The sequence below is a fragment of the Uranotaenia lowii genome, chromosome 3 (assembly GCF_029784155.1).
Source record: "Uranotaenia lowii strain MFRU-FL chromosome 3, ASM2978415v1, whole genome shotgun sequence".
Taxonomy (NCBI): Eukaryota; Metazoa; Arthropoda; class Insecta; order Diptera; family Culicidae; genus Uranotaenia; species Uranotaenia lowii.
In genome coordinates, this window is record NC_073693.1 from 325841752 (window position 1) to 325860726 (window position 18975).

Here is an 18975-nt window from a genome sequence, read left to right on the forward strand (position 1 = left end):
GATGGAACGCAGTGCTGTGTGCGGATTTCGGGTGAATTGTCGATTTCATTCGAATCGCGCAGGGGGTTTCGACAAAGTGATGGTCTATCCTGCATGATGTTCAACGTGGCGCTAGAAGGTGTTATTCGACGAGCGCTGGGCGAAATGCGGGGCACGATTTTCAACAGATCCAGTCAACTTATCTGCTTTGCCGATGACATTGATATAGTCGGCAGATCATCTGCGGCGGTGGAGGAGATCTACCGTAAACTGAAACGCGAAGCAGGAAGGATTGGGTTGATGATTAATACGTCCAAGACGAAGTACATGCTGGCCTGCGGATCCGAAACCGACCGAACCCGCTTGTCCAGTAATAACAAGGTCACGATCAACGGCGACGAGCTGCAGATAGTCGAAGACTTTGTCTATCTCGGCTCACTGGTGACCGCAGACAATGACACCAGCCGTGAGATCCGGAGGCGAATTATCAGCGGAAGTCGTGCCTACTATGGACTCCACAAGCAACTGCGGTCGAGATGACTTAGCCTCGCACGAAGTGTAACCTGTATATGACGCTCATTAGACCGGTTATTCTCTACGGGCACCTGTGTACACTCGGAGTATTCGAGCGACGAGTGTTAAGAACCATCTTTGGCGGCGTACAGGGGAACGGAGTGTGGAGGCGAAGGATGAACTACGAGCCCGCGCGACTCTACGGCGAACCCAGTATCCAGAAGGTGGTGAAGGCTGGCCGGATACGCTGGGTGGGACATGTTGCGAGAATGCCGGACGACTGTCCTGCAAAACAGGTGTTCGCTACGAATCCGGTAGGAACTAGACGAGCGGGGGCGCAACGAGCGAGGTGGTTAGACCAAGTGGAGTGTGATCTGGCGAACGTGGGGTGCCCGAGAAATTGGAGAACGGTTGCTATGAACCGAGGGAATTTTAGGAATTATGTTCGTCAAGTTATGTCGTGAGACGGAATACTATGTAAATAAATAAATAAATAATGAACATCATGAGTACGATCAGATCCTATCGGCTTCCCTTAAATTTTGGCAACATCACACTAGCAGCAAATAAGAGTTAACGGGTTGGGGTCCAACCTCTAGTTTAAACACTTTTCACGCACACTTATGCACCAGTGCAAATTACATTACCGTAAACAATATAAAAACAATCATGGTGTGAGTGAACTGACGTTTGATTTTCAATGTTTTAGTGTGGTGAAGTGTGAAAGTGAGTGTCAAAAGCTTCAATGCTTGAGAAGAAAGCTGCAAAGAGGCCGTTCAAATATAACGTAACGCAATTTTCGGTAATTGTCGACCCCCCCACACCCCTACGTAACACATTTTTATCAGAATTTCTATTGAAAATTCATCATCCCTAACAAACTTCCAAACCACCCCCCCCCCCTTAACGTGTAACGTAATATTTGTATGGTCCCAAAGCTTGGATCCCATCTCGCAGAGCGGCAGCACTATTGAGTTGGTGTCGCCAACGATTTGTTCGAGAAAATATCAGCCCGATTATTTTGTTACTAGGAGATCTTTGGTACGATATTACTCAATGTGGTGATTTTTCTTCTAAAAGACTTTCCGGAACTTTATTTTTACTTTATTACAACATGAAATTTGCTAAAAAGTTTTTTCAACACTAAATGTTTACTACGCATTTTCATAGTATTGGAGTATTGGGTAGTATTTGTGTTTGCCAAAACGGGTTGAAGTTCGAAACAAATAGAATTAAGCCTTTAAATCTACTTCAAAGTTCCCATACTGCGAAGTTGCTATTGAACGCACGTTGGAACTCATTAAAAACTTTCAAGTTTACAAAAATGTACAACAAAGATTTTTTTGAGAACTATTGAGCTGTTCAAAAAGACACGGAACCCCAACAAGTAGATTTTTTCTTCATACCTAATTTAATGTTTCAAAAAAGTAGAAACCGAAACCAATTCTGTCCCAGCGTCATTTCTGCCATTTTTCTGATTTTTTCTAATTGCCCAGCAGGCATTTCGCTAGGTATACTGCAGAAACAAAAGGGATAGAAAAACGGGTATACCAGAAGGAATATCCGTATTACACTTACCAAAATAGCATATAGCTACAAAAGTGGAGGCGATATAGCTATAATGACTAGATTCCAAAGATAGATTTGCGATTTCATTACGCCTACAACAAGTAAAATATACAATCATGGACAATGTGCGGTCAATAAAAAAACTCGCCTTGATCGAGGATCGAACTCCAATCCTTCGAGTCCGTTCGCCAGCATCTTACCACAAAGCCAACTCATAAGTTGTTTGAGAGATAGGCCCTTGAAATGTTGAAGTCCTATTCAGCATTTTTTTCGAACCGGGACTTCAGGAAGAGACCCGATCGAGAGTCGATTTAATGCCCGCCCATTCGTTGTAAATCAGAACCTATATAATTCGTTTGAAATCAATCAACATGTTTGTGGCTTTTACGATTCGAAATGTTTTGCTCATAGAGTGCTGTAAATGAATTATAAAAGTCACTCAGAACAAATATTAATATGATAACCACGAATAATCTCGATTTCAACTACTTTTGTCATCATTTCTATTGCGAATACATGTTAGCTGGGTATTTCCAATTTTTTATTCTTTTTTTCGTTTTTTTTTCTTTATTTTGAAAATTTTATCATGTTTGTCTTTCTTGCCATTTTGTCGATTTTCAAATTTCTGTCTTTTTGTTCATTAAATCATATTTATTATTTTCTTCAATTTGGTTATTTTTGTCATTCAAGTTATTTTTATCATGTTGTTTTTTTTGTCATTTAAGCCGCTTGTATCTTTTTATCAGTTCCGCCATTTACTTCATTTTTTTATTCTGTGCGATTGATGTTTGCCAATATTTTCGTTTTTGTTTATCTCTTGCCATTTTTATCCTTTTACATTGTTTAATTTTTTTTTTCGTTTCTGTCATTTCTTAAATTATTTTGAAAGTTAAGTTATTTTTTGTCTTGTCGCTTTTGTCACTTCTGGGGATTTTTTTTTATTATCTGACGGGTTTGCGCCGGGGGTCTTTAGATATTCCCCAAAATAAAAATATGATTCTTTTTTACGACCTGAAACACATATTTTATCAGATATCTAACATTTTTATTTTATAAGTTCGATTCAGTTTGACTTTTTTGTAAATAAAATCAAACCATATTTCAATGCCTCATAACTCTGTTATTTTTCAACGAAAATCATAAAATAGCACCTTAAAAAAGCATTGAAATTTTATCAGCTTTTCAAATAAAATATTCAATAAAATTAAGTAATGATCTTAAACATGAAAAATTGTAAATATGCTTAAAATAGTGTCTAAAAGTACCATCTGCATCACCGAATATTCTGCAAAAAAAATCCATTGTATATAGCCCAAATTATAATGCAACTTTCATCTGAAGACACCAAAATGGGCCAATATCTCCTTTAAGAGTTATGAAAGAAATAATGTCAATAAATCTCTTTTTTGCTGCAAACACTTTTCAAGGCTTTGAAATATGTTTTTCATTTTATTAACATAAAAAAAGTAACCTAAATCTCAATTTCTACTAAGATTGATTTTGCCTTTAACCCTTAAACTTTAGCTCAGAATGATTTTTCCTCAGAATGGCAAACACCCTAAATCAAACCTCAGAATGAACCAATTCCTAGACAAAAATCCTCAGAATGCACCATTTTCCAGATTTGTTTTTTCCTGATATGGAACATTTCCCAAAATGGCAGAACTCCCAGATTTTTTCCTCTAGTTTATTTTTTTTACAATTCTGCGGTTTAATCTTTCTTATTTTTTCAAATTGCATATGTTTCAAAATTAAATTAAAAAAAAGATATTTTTAATGAAACACTTGTGTGAAAGTTTCCAGTTAAAATTATTTTAGATCCAATATTTATTTTGTTTAAGGTTTTGGTACTTTAATTGATTTTATAATCACTGTTCCTTTTGAAAATCGTTTTAGTAGCCGACTGCTCGAATTGAAAGACATTCACGTTGCCGCGTTAAAATTGGATTAGGGAACCGGTCAGAGTTCACATGGGCAAAGTCTCACTTTCAAAATTCTCCTGATTAAAACTACCAAGGAACCGTTTTAACTGTCGCAAAATTAATTTTAATAACATTTCATTGAGATTCCTATGAATGTTACGAGTATGATCCTGTGACATTCAAAATGTTAAATGTCGCCATAACATTTGCTTATATGAATATCATCGAAGCAACGACCGACTTTCATTTGCTTAGCTTAACATTTTTTTCCATGACTATCACAATCTCGATGCAAGTTCTGACATTCATCCCAAATGCTATTTGACATTTTCTCGAGAGAATTTCTTAGCGATGACATTCACAAAATGCCAAAAAGGACATGACTGCGACGGTCGTTTTCGTATTGATGAATGTCGCTCTAGGCTTCAGAAAAATGTCAAATGACATTCAGACAGTTATCATCCCTGGACAGGACTAAGGGATCACCTCTAGCTTTCAGTTTGGATTTAAATTTTCTGGGAAATGATACAACGGTCGAAAATATTCTGGGCAATGGTTTGTTCCGATGATAAAAATTCTGGCAAATGCGATAAATTTCTGGGGAATGGTCCGTCTGGAGAAAAAAAAGTCTAAGAAAGTGTTCTTTCTGGCGATTGAAATTCTGGGGATTTTTCATTCTACGCAAACTTTCCCGAGTACAACCAAAAACATGTGAAATTTAAATGGACTATATGAAACATTCAATTTGATTTGCCTAATAAACACAAACATTTAAATGGGCTTTTTCGTTCATTTGATAAGCCATTTGAGACCATCAAAGTCAAAGTGGTTTAATTGCATAAAACTTTAAGTTAATTGGTGATTCAGTTTGGGTTTTTTTTTAATTTGAATTCGTAATTTTTCAAATAAACCCTCACACATACATTCTGTTATTTTTTTAACTCCTTGCTTATTCTTATCAGTTCTACTGACCCATCAACTAAACTCGGATTGTTTTTTTTTGTTTTTCATGGGGAGAAGTTTTGGATTGAGTGTGGCTTCATGAGCATATTTATAGCTATGCGCTTGTTTTTTTCTGGTTAGATGTAACCTTCGATCTTTAGAAGGTATTTTTGAAAATGGATTATCTCTATTTTATTTCGAACAAAGATTGGTCAACAACTTCAATGTTTGTGAATCTGCATATACAGATTGGGTGATCGATAATACTCTGGCTGATTTATTTTGTTCGATTTCGATTCAATTTTTCAAAGAACAGAACTTGTCTAGGAAAATAAATTTAGCGGAAAACCAGAATTAATGCTATCAAAAATCTTCCTAAAAGTGAATGATAAAAAAATAAATCAATAAAATCAAATAGATAAAAGAGATTGGCGATCCAGCACACTGAATTTATGCAGTCATTTTTTTTACATTTAAGTAAACTAAACTCAGATGCAAATCTCTATCCGGCTCTGTCAGCACAATTTTGAATTCAAAATTTTGACGAACGATCTGTATCTGTTGTCCGCTTAACTTTCACATTCGAAGGTGTCGTTACGCCGGCCGCGGCAGCTGATCCGTTTAATCATCGTCATTAAGCCAATTCAGGGGCTAAAAATTGCGCTCGATTCTCGTGCACACGCAAAACATCATCTAACCTATCGATAGAGGCAGCAAAATTGTCGCGTTCTCATGCGTATAGGCAACGGAATTGTTTTGCGAGAAACACGTGCAAAATTTACTGACAACTAACGAAACGGAACCTTCACAGCTAAGTATGGCGTTCCCAATCAACTGAGGTCTGATTTTACAGCACGCTGCTGCAATCTTAGAACTTTCCCCCCTATAATAATCGAAACGGCACAAAAGTGCATCGCTGTGATGCAACTGGTTATTATTATCATTCAGCAGAGCTTCGTCGGAAACTTCAATAGTGAAAATTCATTCTTATCATCCTCATTGGTTTGCCATAACCGCAAATCAGACAGTTCAAAGGTGATTGGTAACACTTCAATCATGAGGGGCATGGTTGAAATTATTAGTTGTTTTGGGATTGGGATTTTTCAATTGTATCTTTACGTGATTAAACATTGTTAGGCTACAGTTAACCTCGACTACACAAAACTGATTTGGTCCAATAAAAATGTTTTTATTGATCCGTAAGCCATGCTTAACTTGGACAGTTTTAAAAATAAATTTAACGGTTGAAAGTTTAATGGAGCTTTTTTTCTCTTGTAAACCGGTTGTTTACCAAGTCAAGTTCAATCATAACATACAAAAAATGAATATACATTAAGGTCAAACGTGTGTTATATCCAACTATAAAAACTGATTATCTCATGGAAGAAATCGACAAATCTGGCTTTTTATGAAACGTGATTTTTTGTTCAGTGAGATCCGATGTGCTTTTAAATAGCGATGGCGTATGGATGAAAAAATCAAAGAAAAACCATAAAAAAATATCAGAATTGCAATGAGTTTTTCAATCGAACACATAGTTTTTTTAAAATTAATTATATTTAACCTTAGTTGTCCTAAATTGTAACAAGTTATTCCGAATTAACTTTCAGATTGGGTCGGCACATCGCAAACCATCCGTGGCACACTATCATCCTGTGCTGGCTGTGTGTAGCGCTCTGCAGTTTGGGTTTTATCCGGTTCCACAAGGAAAAAAGTCCAATGAAGCTGTGGATTCCACAAAACTCCAAATTCCTGCACGACACCAACTGGATGATCGAACACTTCAAAGAGGGGAACCGAATCGAAACGGTGATGTTGACGGCACCAGACGTGCTAACGCCGGAAGTTTTACTGAGGGTAAATTTTAGCAGTTGAATGTTTTCTGCCCAACAATGACAAAACTGACAAAAATGACAAAAATGACAGAAAAGACCAAAATCACCAAAATAACAAAAATGACAAAAATTATAAAAATGACAAAAATGACAAAAATGACAAAAATGACAAAAATGACAAAAATGACAAAAATGACAAAAATGACAAAAATGACAAAAATGACAAAAATGACAAAAATGACAAAAATGACAAAAATGACAAAAATGACAAAAATGACAAAAATGACAAAAATGACAAAAATTACAAAAATTACAAAAATTACAAAAATTACAAAAATTACAAAAAATACAAAAATTACAAAAATTACAAAAATCACAAAAATTACAAAAATTACAAAAATGACGAAAATGACAAAAATAAAAAATGACAAAAATGACAGAAATGAAAAAAATTATAAAAAATACAAATATGACGAAAAGGACAAAAACGACAAAAATGACGAAAATGACAAAAATGACAGAAATAACGACAAAACTTACATAAATTTCAAAAAATACAAAAGTTACGAAAATGACAAAAATTACAAAAAATACAAAAATTACAAAAAATACAAAAATTACAAAAAATACAAAAATTACAAAAATTACCAAAATTACGAAAATTACAAAAATTATAGAAAAATACAAAAATTACAAAAATTACAAAAATTACAAAAATGACAAAAATGACAAAAATGACAAAAATGACAGAAATAACGACAAAAATTACATGAATTACAAAAAATACAATAGTTACAAAAATGACAAAAAATACAAAAATTACAAAAATTACAAAAAAATACAAAAATTACAAAAATTAAAAAAATAACCAAAATTACAAAAATTACAAAAATTTTTAAAAAATACAAAAATTACAAAAATTACAAAAATTACAAAAATGACAAAAATTACAAAAAATTACAAAAATGACAAAAATGACAAAAATGACAAAAATGACAAAAATGACAAAAATGACAAAAATAACAACAATTACAACAATTACAAAAACTACAAAAATTACAAAATTTACAAAAATTACAAAAATGACAAAAATTACAAAAATTACAAAAATTACAAAAAATTACAAAAATTATAAAAATTACAAAAATTACAAAAATTACAAAAATTACAAAAATTACAAAAATTACAAAAATTACAAAAATTACAAAAATTACAAAAATTACAAAAATTACAAAAATTACAAAAATTACAAAAATTACAAAAATTACAAAAATTACAAAAATTACAAAAATTACAAAAATGACAAAAATAAAAAAAATGACAAAAATGACAGAAATGAAAAAAATTATAAAAAATACAAAAATGACGAAAAGGACAAAAACGACAAAAATGACTAAAATGACAAAAATGACAAAAATGACAGAAATAACGACAAAAATTACATAAATTACAAAAAATACAAAAGTTACAAAAATGACAAAAATTACAAAAATTACAAAAATTACAAAAAATACAAAAATTACAAAAATTACCAAAATTACCAAAATTACGAAAATTACAAAAATTACAAAAATTACAAAAAAATACAAAAATTAAAAAAATGACAAAAATGACAAAAATGACAGAAATAACGACAAAAATTACATAAATAACAAAAAATACAAAAGTTACAAAAATGACAAAAAATACAAAAATTACAAAAATTACAAAAATTACAAAAAATACAAATATTACAAAAATGACAAAAATTACAAGAAAATACAAAAATGACAAAAATTACAAAAATAACCAAAATTACAAAAATTTCAAAAAATAACAAAAATTACAAAAATTACAAAAAATTACAAAAATGACAAAAATGACAAAAACGACAAAAATGACAAAAATTACAACAATTACAACAATTACAAAAATGACAAAAATTACAAAAATTACAAAATTTTCCAAAATTACAAAAATTACAAAAATTACAAAAATTACAAAAATTACAAAAATTACAAAAATTACAAAACTTACATAAATTACAAAAATTACAAAAATTACAAAAATTACAAAAATTTCAAAAATTACAGAAAAAATTTTTCAAAAATTACAAAAATTACAAAAAATAAAAAAATTACAAAAATGACAAAAATTTCAAAAATTACAAAAATTACAAAAATTACAAAAATTACGAAAATTACAAAAATTACAAAAATTACAAAAATTACAAAAATTACAAAAATTACAAAAATTACAAAAATTACAAAAATTACAAAAATTACAAAAATTACAAAAATTACAAAAATTACAAAAATTACAAAAATTACAAAAATTACAAAAATTACAAAAATTACAAAAATTACAAAAATTACAAAAATTACAAAAATTACAAAAATTACAAAAATTACAAAAATTACAAAAATTACCAAAATTACAAAAATGACAGATGTGACAAAAATGTCAAAAACTACCAAAATGACAAAAATGACAAAAATGACAAAATGATAAAAATGACAAAAATGACTAAAATTACGAAAATGACAAAAATGACATAAATGTCAAAAATTACCAAAATTATAAAAATGACAAAAATTCAAAGAATTACAAAAATTACAAAAATCACAAAAAAATTTCAAAAATTACACAAATCTCAAAAACGACAAAAATTACAAAAATTTTGAAATTACAAATTGACCAAATGAGAAAATTACAAAAATTTCAAACATTTAGAAAATACAAAATTTACAAAAAATACATAAATTACAAAAATAATAAAAAACAAAAATGACAAAAATTACAAAAAAATACAAAAATTACAAAAATAACCAAAATTACAAAAATTTCAAAAAATAACAAAAATTACAAAAATTACAAAAATTACAAAAATTACAAAAAATTACAAAAATGACAAAAATGGCAAAAACGACAAAAATGACAAAAATTACAACAATTACAACAATTACAAAAATTACAAAAATGACAAAAATGACAAAAATTACAAAAATTACAAAATTTTCCAAAATTACAAAAATGACAAAAATTACAAAAATTACAAAAATTACAAAAATTACAAAAATTACAAAAATTACAAAAATTACAAAAATTACAAAAATTACAAAAATTACAAAAATTTCAAAAATTACAGAAAAAAATTTTCAAAAATTACAAAAATTACAAAAATTACAAAAAATAAAAAAATTACAAAAATTTCAAAAATTACAAAAATTACAAAAATTACAAAAATGACAAAAATTACAAAAATTACAAAAATTACAAAAATTACAAAAATTACAAAAATTACAAAAATGACAGATGTGACAAAAATGTCAAAAACTACCAAAATGACAAAAATGACAAAAATGACAAAATGATAAAAATGACAAAAATGACTAAAATTACGAAAATGACAAAAATGACATAAATGTCAAAAATTACCAAAATTATAAAAATGACAAAAATTCAAAGAATTACAAAAATTACAAAAATCACAAAAAAATTTTAAAAATTACACAAATCTCAAAAACGACAAAAATTACAAAAATTTTGAAATTACAAATTGACCAAATGAAAAAATTACAAAAATTTCAAACATTTAGAAATTACAAAATTTACAAAAAATACATAAATTACAAAAATAATAAAAAAAAAAATACAAAAAATATAAAAATTGAAGAATTTACAAAAAAAAAATACAAAAATTAATAAAATTACAACAATTACAAAAACTAAAAAATTGACAAGAATTAAATATGATAAAAGTAATAAAAATTACAAAAATTTCAAAAATTACAAAAATTTTCAAATTTTTCAAATTTTATCATAATTACAAAATTTACAAAAATTACCAAAATTACAAAAATGATAAAAAATACAAAAAATACAAAATTAACAATAATGACAAAAGAATTTAAAAAATATAATGACAAATGTGATCAAAATCACAAAAACGAAAAAACTATCAAAAATGACAGAAATAATTAAATTTACAAAAATCTAAAATGACAAAAATGTTCAAAAATGATTAAAAATGACAAAAATAACAAAAATCACAAAATCACAAAATTGACAAAAATGACGAAAATGACAAAATTATGTAATTTTTTTCTTATTTCGGTTATTTATTTCGTTGTTCTAGAAAATGTTGTCTTTTCTGGCATTTTAATACTATTTTTTCTATTTTTCTCACTTTTAGTTGTTTTTGCAAATTATCTTGTACACATTTAAATAGGTTATATGTGTTTCTCAGCGAGTTGTAAGTCATGTGAAAAGCCAAATATATACAATTTCAATATGAAGCCCTCAGATGCTTATTAAATCCACATCTGTAGTACTTTTCAATGTTAAAAACATTCCGAGAACAAATTTTTACCATAAACAGTGGAAATATTTAAATCCTCAATTTAAAAAAAAAATCGAAGCCGCACGTTGACAGATCCAAGTGGAAAATATTCGGACAACAAGATCTATCGTCAATGTTGGCCTGAACATATCGTGTAAGGCATGGGTGGCCAACATTTTCAACAGGCGGGCCAATTTCAGAATTGAGATTGGCTGGCGGGCCAAAAAAACAAATTGGTCTGGATTATTCGATTAAAAATAACAACGGATTTTTGCAAACGCTATAAAAACATTTGCCTAGGGCACATCGAGTAAAAATTAAGCTTGACAGGTTGCCCGGTTTTATCTGCGTTTGCCTGGATATTTTATACACAATTTCGGAAAAGTCCGATTTGGCTGGGTTGCCCAGATTTCATTGAAAAATGTTCTGATTTATTAATCTATTTTGCCAAACCGAACAAAACAAATCAAATTGTATTGTAATTTTTTTTATTTATGCATTCAAAATGATAACTTATTAATGAGTTCTATAAATACAATCATGGCAGGTTTTGTGGAAGCCTAAAATACGATTTAAAATCTGCGGATAACTTTTGAAGGTAATTTTTTTCAAGTTTTTTTTGTTGCTATTGTTTTGCTGTTGATATTGCCTGGAGTTTTGGTCGATAATTTTGAAATCAAATGCCCGGATTCTGCCAGGTATTTAAAGGAAAATTTACGGCCCGGATACGTGCTGAAAGAATTCTGGCAACCTTATTATAAATTCATCTTAATAAGTCGTTTTTGTTATTTGCATATTTTTACAAATTTTGCTCCATTTGAAAAAAAAAAAATAGTATAAATATTTAGCAATACAAAATAAACTATGCTTCCCAACTTATGTACGTACATCTTTTCAAGGTATTAAAAATCTCATCGGTTTACAATGGACATAATGTCAATTTTATCTCCAAATATAAAAAAAAACTACCGCCCATTTTCCAAAGTTACAAATTAAAAAAAAATGCCGCAGAATGCTATTATTGTTGAAAAAAAAGCAGTCACAAGCCTTTGACATTTAAAAGAATTTTTTTTTTCACAAAAATACTCTAGTAATATCATAAATAATATTGGTTTTTCAAAGTACAGATCTCAACCTCAACTCAATCCTGCTCTTTCCAAATTTTTCAATATCTCGATTTGACAAGTGAATTTGGGAGGCCTTCAATGAACAGGATAAATACGAATTTGAGTCTTTTTTAATCATTGCTCCATTTTTAGGTCAAAATTTTACTTAAAAAAACGTTCTTCTGAGAGATATGTCAGTATTAAATCGATTCTAGTTGAATTTTACTACCCAAACGCAAATTCGGTTTAGTTTTTCATTATTTATGTTCATAAATACAGAGCAAGATGCCAATGAAACTATATTTTGATTTGGTTTGATTTTGACGAATTTACTTTTTTTTTGTTAAAGCTTAGCAAGCAAAAACAAATTGGAAAACATTACCCGATCAGAAGAGAAAAACTAAATTATATCAAGATGAGATATTTTGATATTCAATTTTTTCCTATCTGGATGAGTTATAATTCAGTACTCGTAGGATGTTAAAATATCTCAAATTATATCAAAAAATCTATACGATCATAGCTAAATTATATCAGTTTTTGATATGCTCCTATCAAGATTATATCTCGTTCAGATAGCATAGTTTGATATTAGACAGAACAAATTATATCAAAATTATAACTTATCAAGATATGAGAGCTTCGAGAAAATGTTCTAGTGGAAGGTCAATAAACCACATTATTTGATAAAACCATGCCCCATTTTTGGTTTCCCAAAAATTTGATTCAATTTTAAGAATCTGTTGAGCGAAACTCGTTAATGTAAGGTTTGAGCCGTTGACTTCGATGTCCGTGTTTCAGAAAAAGTTGAACGTATATCAAAATAAGATATAATCATTTTATTTTAGCACAATCCGAAAAAAATCTTTATCAATGAATATGAGCTCAACCCCATTCAAGTCTGTCAATCAGAGTAAGATATAATTCAGATTGGAGAAACTTAAAATCGAAAATTTAGAGTACTTAATTATAACTGAATCAGATGTAAATATCTTGGTGAGATATTATTGAGTTATTATTTTGATATGCTCTCCTGATCGGGTACAGATCAAACTTTCGATATTTTACATAATTTGCAAAAGTTATTAAATTTGGATGGATGAACGAAGTTGTTGAAATAGAATTCATGTTACGAATGATTGAAGTTCTTGTAAAAGGGTAATTTGAATTATGATGTTGATTTTTTACGATTTTTCAACGAATTTGATGCGATCTATCTTTCTGAGGCTATCCAAACTCCTCAATATTAAAACTAGAGTCCCCTCGAATGCTTTTCAAACCAATATGATATGTAGTCACCAAAACTCAATCGGGAAACATTGAAAAATGTGTGATGGAATTTACAGATAATGTGTCAAATACCGTACAATTTTGATAACTTAAATTTGTAAATAATGGTAATTGTTTTTATACAGTGACGCTAACCTTTTGTAAAAATAATAGGAGTCCCACAGAGCCAAAAGGAAATTAGTGCAAACATGATCTATTTTGAGAATATAATGCCAAAAGATTCTCCATGTTGAATTTTTTTAATTTTTGAAATTATATTTTTTTATGTCCGAAAAATAATTGCTAATTTTTGAAAAATGTATAGAAAATGGCTAAACACAACAGTTTAAAAGCGTGTTTTCTCGAAATTAGTTTTTATACACTTTTATTCCTTTGGCTTATATCACTTCAAAGAGATTTTCAGATGTTTGTTTTCATGTTATTAAGAAAAGATTCAAATATATTTTTAGCAAATGATACAGACCGAGAAAATCGATCAATTCTTAGAATATGGCTTTTTCTAAATAAGCTTCGCGGGCCACAAAAAGTTGGTCGCGGGCCACATGTGGCCCGCGGGCCATGGTTTGGCCACCCATAGTGTAAGGGGTTAACTGAAAAGTTCTCGATATCCGGATTTGCCCGGAAATTTTGTTGAAAAAGGTTCGGATTGTGCCCTGATTTGTTATCTGCAAAATTTAAATAAAAAAACTCAATGTTTGCGTTAAAAACGAAATTTTTCAGACTTTATCAAAAACACCTGAATGTCGTTTTTGGAAGTCTCATATACTTACGATACAAAATCTACCGGCGGGGATAAAAAATAATGTTTCAAGTATTTTGATTCTATTTGTACTGGGTAATTCTGGGGTTTGCCCGGATATTGTCCGGATTGTCCGGGTTGAATTTTTTGCAATAAAATGCCTAGATTTTGTCAGGTTTTGAGATAAAATATCCCGGATTTGCTTGACCCGGATACATGCTGGAAAAATTCTGGCAAGCTCAATTTAAAATTCAAAAATAAGTATTTTGTCACCTTCAAGTTCTTTTTTTATATAATAAATACTTGATACCTCACTTGCGTGTTTAACGATTATTACAAATATACCTACATGAAACCAAAGTACAAAAATGCTTTCTATAATTCACAAAATTTCAGTTTAATCGGCTTATGTAAACCAAATTTAGAAAACATTTAGTGGAAATTGGGGTTTGTGATTTATAGCTCAGTTGGCAAGTCAGTTGCGCGAACTTCTACATCCCATCATAATTCTTTCCAAAACTTTTCCTCTAAAAAATCTTTAGAGCTAGAACGCAGTTTTCTGAAGATATGACGAATCTCTGGGTAATTTGAGCTAAATAACTCCACGGCAGTATTATTTCACATCTGCAACCCACGGGTTTGTTTTTTTTATAAGGTCCAAATTTCCTCAAAGTGCATGCTGATGAAAGCTTGCTGAGCCAGCAATCAGAAGTCTATATTTTTCTCTAGTTTACGTTTAAAAATGTGATTGTGTGGAAGAATTTAAAGTTTTTTATTGTAATAATAAATTATTGAGTTTAAAACCTGCTTTAAGAGTGTTTCATTCAATGTGCAGACCATTTAATTAATTTCATAATTGTTTCCCTTCTAATTCATTTCTGAAGCGAAAAAAATCCTTAAAGATTTTCTCTTATGGCTTTTAAAATTACTTACCTCTTGCTGAAAATCACGTAACCATATCAATGTTTATATAAGGCTTATTAAACTTGTAGTTTTTTTTTATTATGGTGGTATATTTTGGTTCTGAAAAAAAGTAACATAAAAAGAATTTCTTTAAAAGAAAGCAATTTTCGTGACGCGAAATTCGTTGGCAAATTTCAATTTGCAACCCTGTAGTGTTGATGCAAGACGTGATCCTAAGTATGTCAATATTGAAATTCTGAACTTTGTTCCTTTCAACTACTTTTGAGCAAAACCGAAATCTGAATGTTTTTATTTTGTTTTCTGATTATGCATTTCCCATTCGCAGCTTGCCGACATAACCGATAACATTTCTGCGATAACAATCACAGACAGTCATGGCGAAGAAGCCGGCTGGAAGGATGTCTGTTTTAAGTAAGTTCTTATATGTCTTTTCACAAAGTCAAAGAGGTCTTTTAAAAATTACCTTTTCATTTCCAGGGTACCACTAATCGCGGAATACACCTCCAAAGATCGCCGCCGAAGGGAAACGGAAGTTAGTGGTGGGGGTAGCACCAAACGACCTAAGAAACCGAAACCGTTTTTCAATCCCAGTGTATCGCTACCGTCCTTTATGTACTGCCCGATCATTAACAAGCTACCTATCGGTTGTATGGAGAATAGTATTCTGGAGCTGTGGAAGTACGATCGCCGGGTTATTGCAAACCTGACGAAGGAGCAGATCGTCGATAAGCTGAACTCGACCAAGATCAGTCCGGTTACGGGACACACAGTGGACTACTCTGATTTGTTGGGCGGTGTTCAGCGGGATTGGCAGGGCCGAATCGTGAGCGCCAAGTCCATTATATCTAATTGGATGATCCACGTGAACTATTCGGAGGTGGATTCTGATGTGAGTGGTAATGCGGCTGGGACCGAGGATTGGGTTACGGAGAAGGCTATGCTGTGGGAAGGACTTTTCCTAGAGAAATTGCATCAGATTCATGAAAACTACAGTGAAGGCGAAGTCGATCTGTATTATGCGGCTGGACGCAGTTATGGCGATATAAGTGCTGACTCGATGTTCAAGGACATGGATAAACTGGTCATTGGGGGCGTTATCATGTTCATCTACATGCAGTTGGTGTTGTCGAAGTTCAGCTGGACTGAGTTCAGGGTAATAAGTTTTGATATGAAATTTATAGCTGTATCCCGCTAATCAAATTTTTATTCTACAGATTATCTTGGGATCAGTTGGTCTTCTCAGCGTAGGAATGGGCTTTATCGCTGGTTGTGGTATTGTGGCTCTCATCGGAGTATCTTACGGTCCGGTTCATACTTCACTACCCTTCCTACTCATGGGTCTGGGAGTAGACGATATGTTTGTGATGATGGCCTGCTACCGGAAGATTCATAAATCTCACTCGTCTCTCCCGCTAGCCGAGCGAATGGGGCTTATGTTAAAGCATGCCGGTGCCTCGATAACCGTAACCTCACTGACTGACATCGTGGCCTTCGCCGTCGGATCGATAACCGTGCTGCCATCGCTACAATCTTTCTGCATCTACGCTGCCTTCGGGGTTCTGATGATGTACCTTTTCGTGATAACATTCTTCGTAGCAATCTTCACCCTGGACGAACAGCGTATTAGTGCTAGGAGGAATTCGTTTGTACCCTGGAAGATACATGATGAAAAGTCTACTCAGTTGTGGTGTGAATACAATCTGATGCATCGATTCCTCAAAGCTCTCTATTCGAAGGTGATCCTCTCAAAGTTAGGTAAAACCGTGGTTATTCTTGGGGTTATGACCATGACCGGTTTCAACATTCAGAGCTTGCTCAAGCTTCGACAAAAGTTTGACCCTAATTGGTTCATTCCGGAGGAAACCTACTACAACAAGTTTGTGATGACAGTTAGGGAACAGTATCCGAATAGTGGCTACGAGGCAATGATCCTCTTTGGAAACTACAACTACACAGCGGAGTTGAAGAACTTTTTACACATTTCGCACGAGCTTGAAAATCGTACCGATATATTACATAGTGTCAGTTCCTGGGTAATTCCTTTCCAGGATTTCGTCGAGGTTAACTATGACAAAGGTAATAGATCATTATAACGTTTATACCTCTGAGGCTTATTTTTCCATTTTTTTTTTATTTCAGACATCGGTGAAGTAACTCTTCCGGAATCGGAGTTCCACGAGTACCTTTCGAAGTTCCTGTTCAGTCACGAGGGAGGACGCTATCAAATGAACTTCAAATTCGAATCCAAGCTGCAGTGTGGCAAACCGGCCCCGAATATCACCGTCACCACGATTGATTTCAAGTTTCGACCGTTCAAGGAACGTGAAGAATACATACCGGCCAAATACGCTGTCGAGGACATTCTGGAGCGAACGCAGTTCACTCAGGGGACCCACTTCAATACACTGTGGGCCAAAATCTTCGGCAACTGGGTCACGGACGAGATTATCGATACAGAAATCTATCGAAACATAGCGCTGGCCATGATCGGTGTAATGTTCTGTTCCGCGGTGCTGATTGTTAATCCTCAGATTTGCTTCTGGATATTCATATGTGTGCTACTAACGCTGGTCAACGTTGGAGGATTGATGCAACGATGGGGTCTTACGTTGGATCTGGTATCCTGTATCGCACTGCAGCTCGCTGTCGGCCTCTGTGTAGATTACGCTGCCCATATCGGTCACACGTTCCTTACAATTAGTCATGGTAATCGCAACCGGAGGGCATTGGAAACAGTTCTACACATCGGTGCTGCCGTTCTGTACGGCGGAGGTTCAACCATCCTGGCACTCAGCGTCCTATCAGGATCGCAAGCTTACACGTATCGAACCTTTTTCAAAATATTTTTGCTTGTTATTCTGCTGGGACTATTCCACGGTTTGGTACTGCTCCCGGTAATTCTGAGTCTCATTGGACCTCCACCGTACAGTGGATTCATCGACGGAACCGAGAAGCTACCGGAAGAACTGGAAAAGGAAATGCTACCAATACCGGAAAATCAAAAACGAAACGGTAAAACCAACGGAAATTTAGCTCACAGCGAGGACGAAAAGCTACCGATGAAGGTTGATGAAGTGCCTTAAAAATAGACAGTTTTAAAAAGCTGCAGCTTCTAAAAAAGGTTCCATGACTTATCCTAACACTCCTAGAGCTAGAGCCGGATGTGCTTTGGCGCGTCGTTCAAGTGCACTTGACTCATGCACAAAGTAAGGCAAAAATTTTATTGTATCTGATGCGCAATTTTTTTTTATATATAAATGTGTCTGTTGTATTATAACACCTGCAAATGGGGAAAGGATTTTCGCGCTATGAAAAACCTTTCGAAATGATTGTGATTTTACAAATTAAGTCTTAAAGTATTAAACCTCTGTTCTGGTAACAAGTCAGTAATGTTAGGTATTCTAAATAAATGACATAATGAAGTTTGAATGAGTAATTCGCCTTTTTTTATGCCGAAAAAAATCCTTTTCGATGTTTTAATAATGGGTAGTTCTGAAGGCAACGAAATTCACATTTTTCCAAGTTGCAAATTTTTGGTGCTCTGATTCCAAATATGCAGTTGGATTTTTTAGTCCATACTTTTAAGATAATCAATAAAAATAGGTAGAAAATCAATTTTCTCGAAGATCGTGAATAAAAACTTTTACGAAAAAAGTTAAAGAAGTTTTTTTTTGCTATGAAGTACAAGAATTTAGACGAAATTTTGAAGAAGATTTAAATAAAATTTAATCTTTGATATTGTTAAAGCATATGTCAAATCGTTTTGCAGTTTTCAACAAAGTTGTCAAATAATTTAAAATCTTTAATATAAAATACTCGAAGTTTTTCCTGAACG

At 32.0% G+C, this 18975-nt stretch overlaps 1 protein-coding gene across 5 annotated transcripts in view; it reads left to right on the forward strand.

Annotated features, from left to right (window-relative positions):
* Positions 1-18569, forward strand: part of LOC129751914 (protein patched homolog 3-like) — a 59642-nt gene extending 41073 nt beyond the window's left edge. For all 5 annotated transcript variants that reach the window (XM_055747690.1, XM_055747688.1, XM_055747689.1 and 2 more), the window contains exons 3-7: positions 6536-6782; positions 15466-15551; positions 15618-16293; positions 16355-17216; positions 17280-18569. In XM_055747690.1, coding sequence (XP_055603665.1) covers positions 6536-6782; positions 15466-15551; positions 15618-16293; positions 16355-17216; positions 17280-18223 — 2815 coding nt within the window. In that variant the 3' untranslated portion in view covers positions 18224-18569. The remainder of the gene's footprint in view (positions 1-6535; positions 6783-15465; positions 15552-15617; positions 16294-16354; positions 17217-17279) is intronic.
* Positions 18570-18975: the final 406 nt, after the last annotated feature.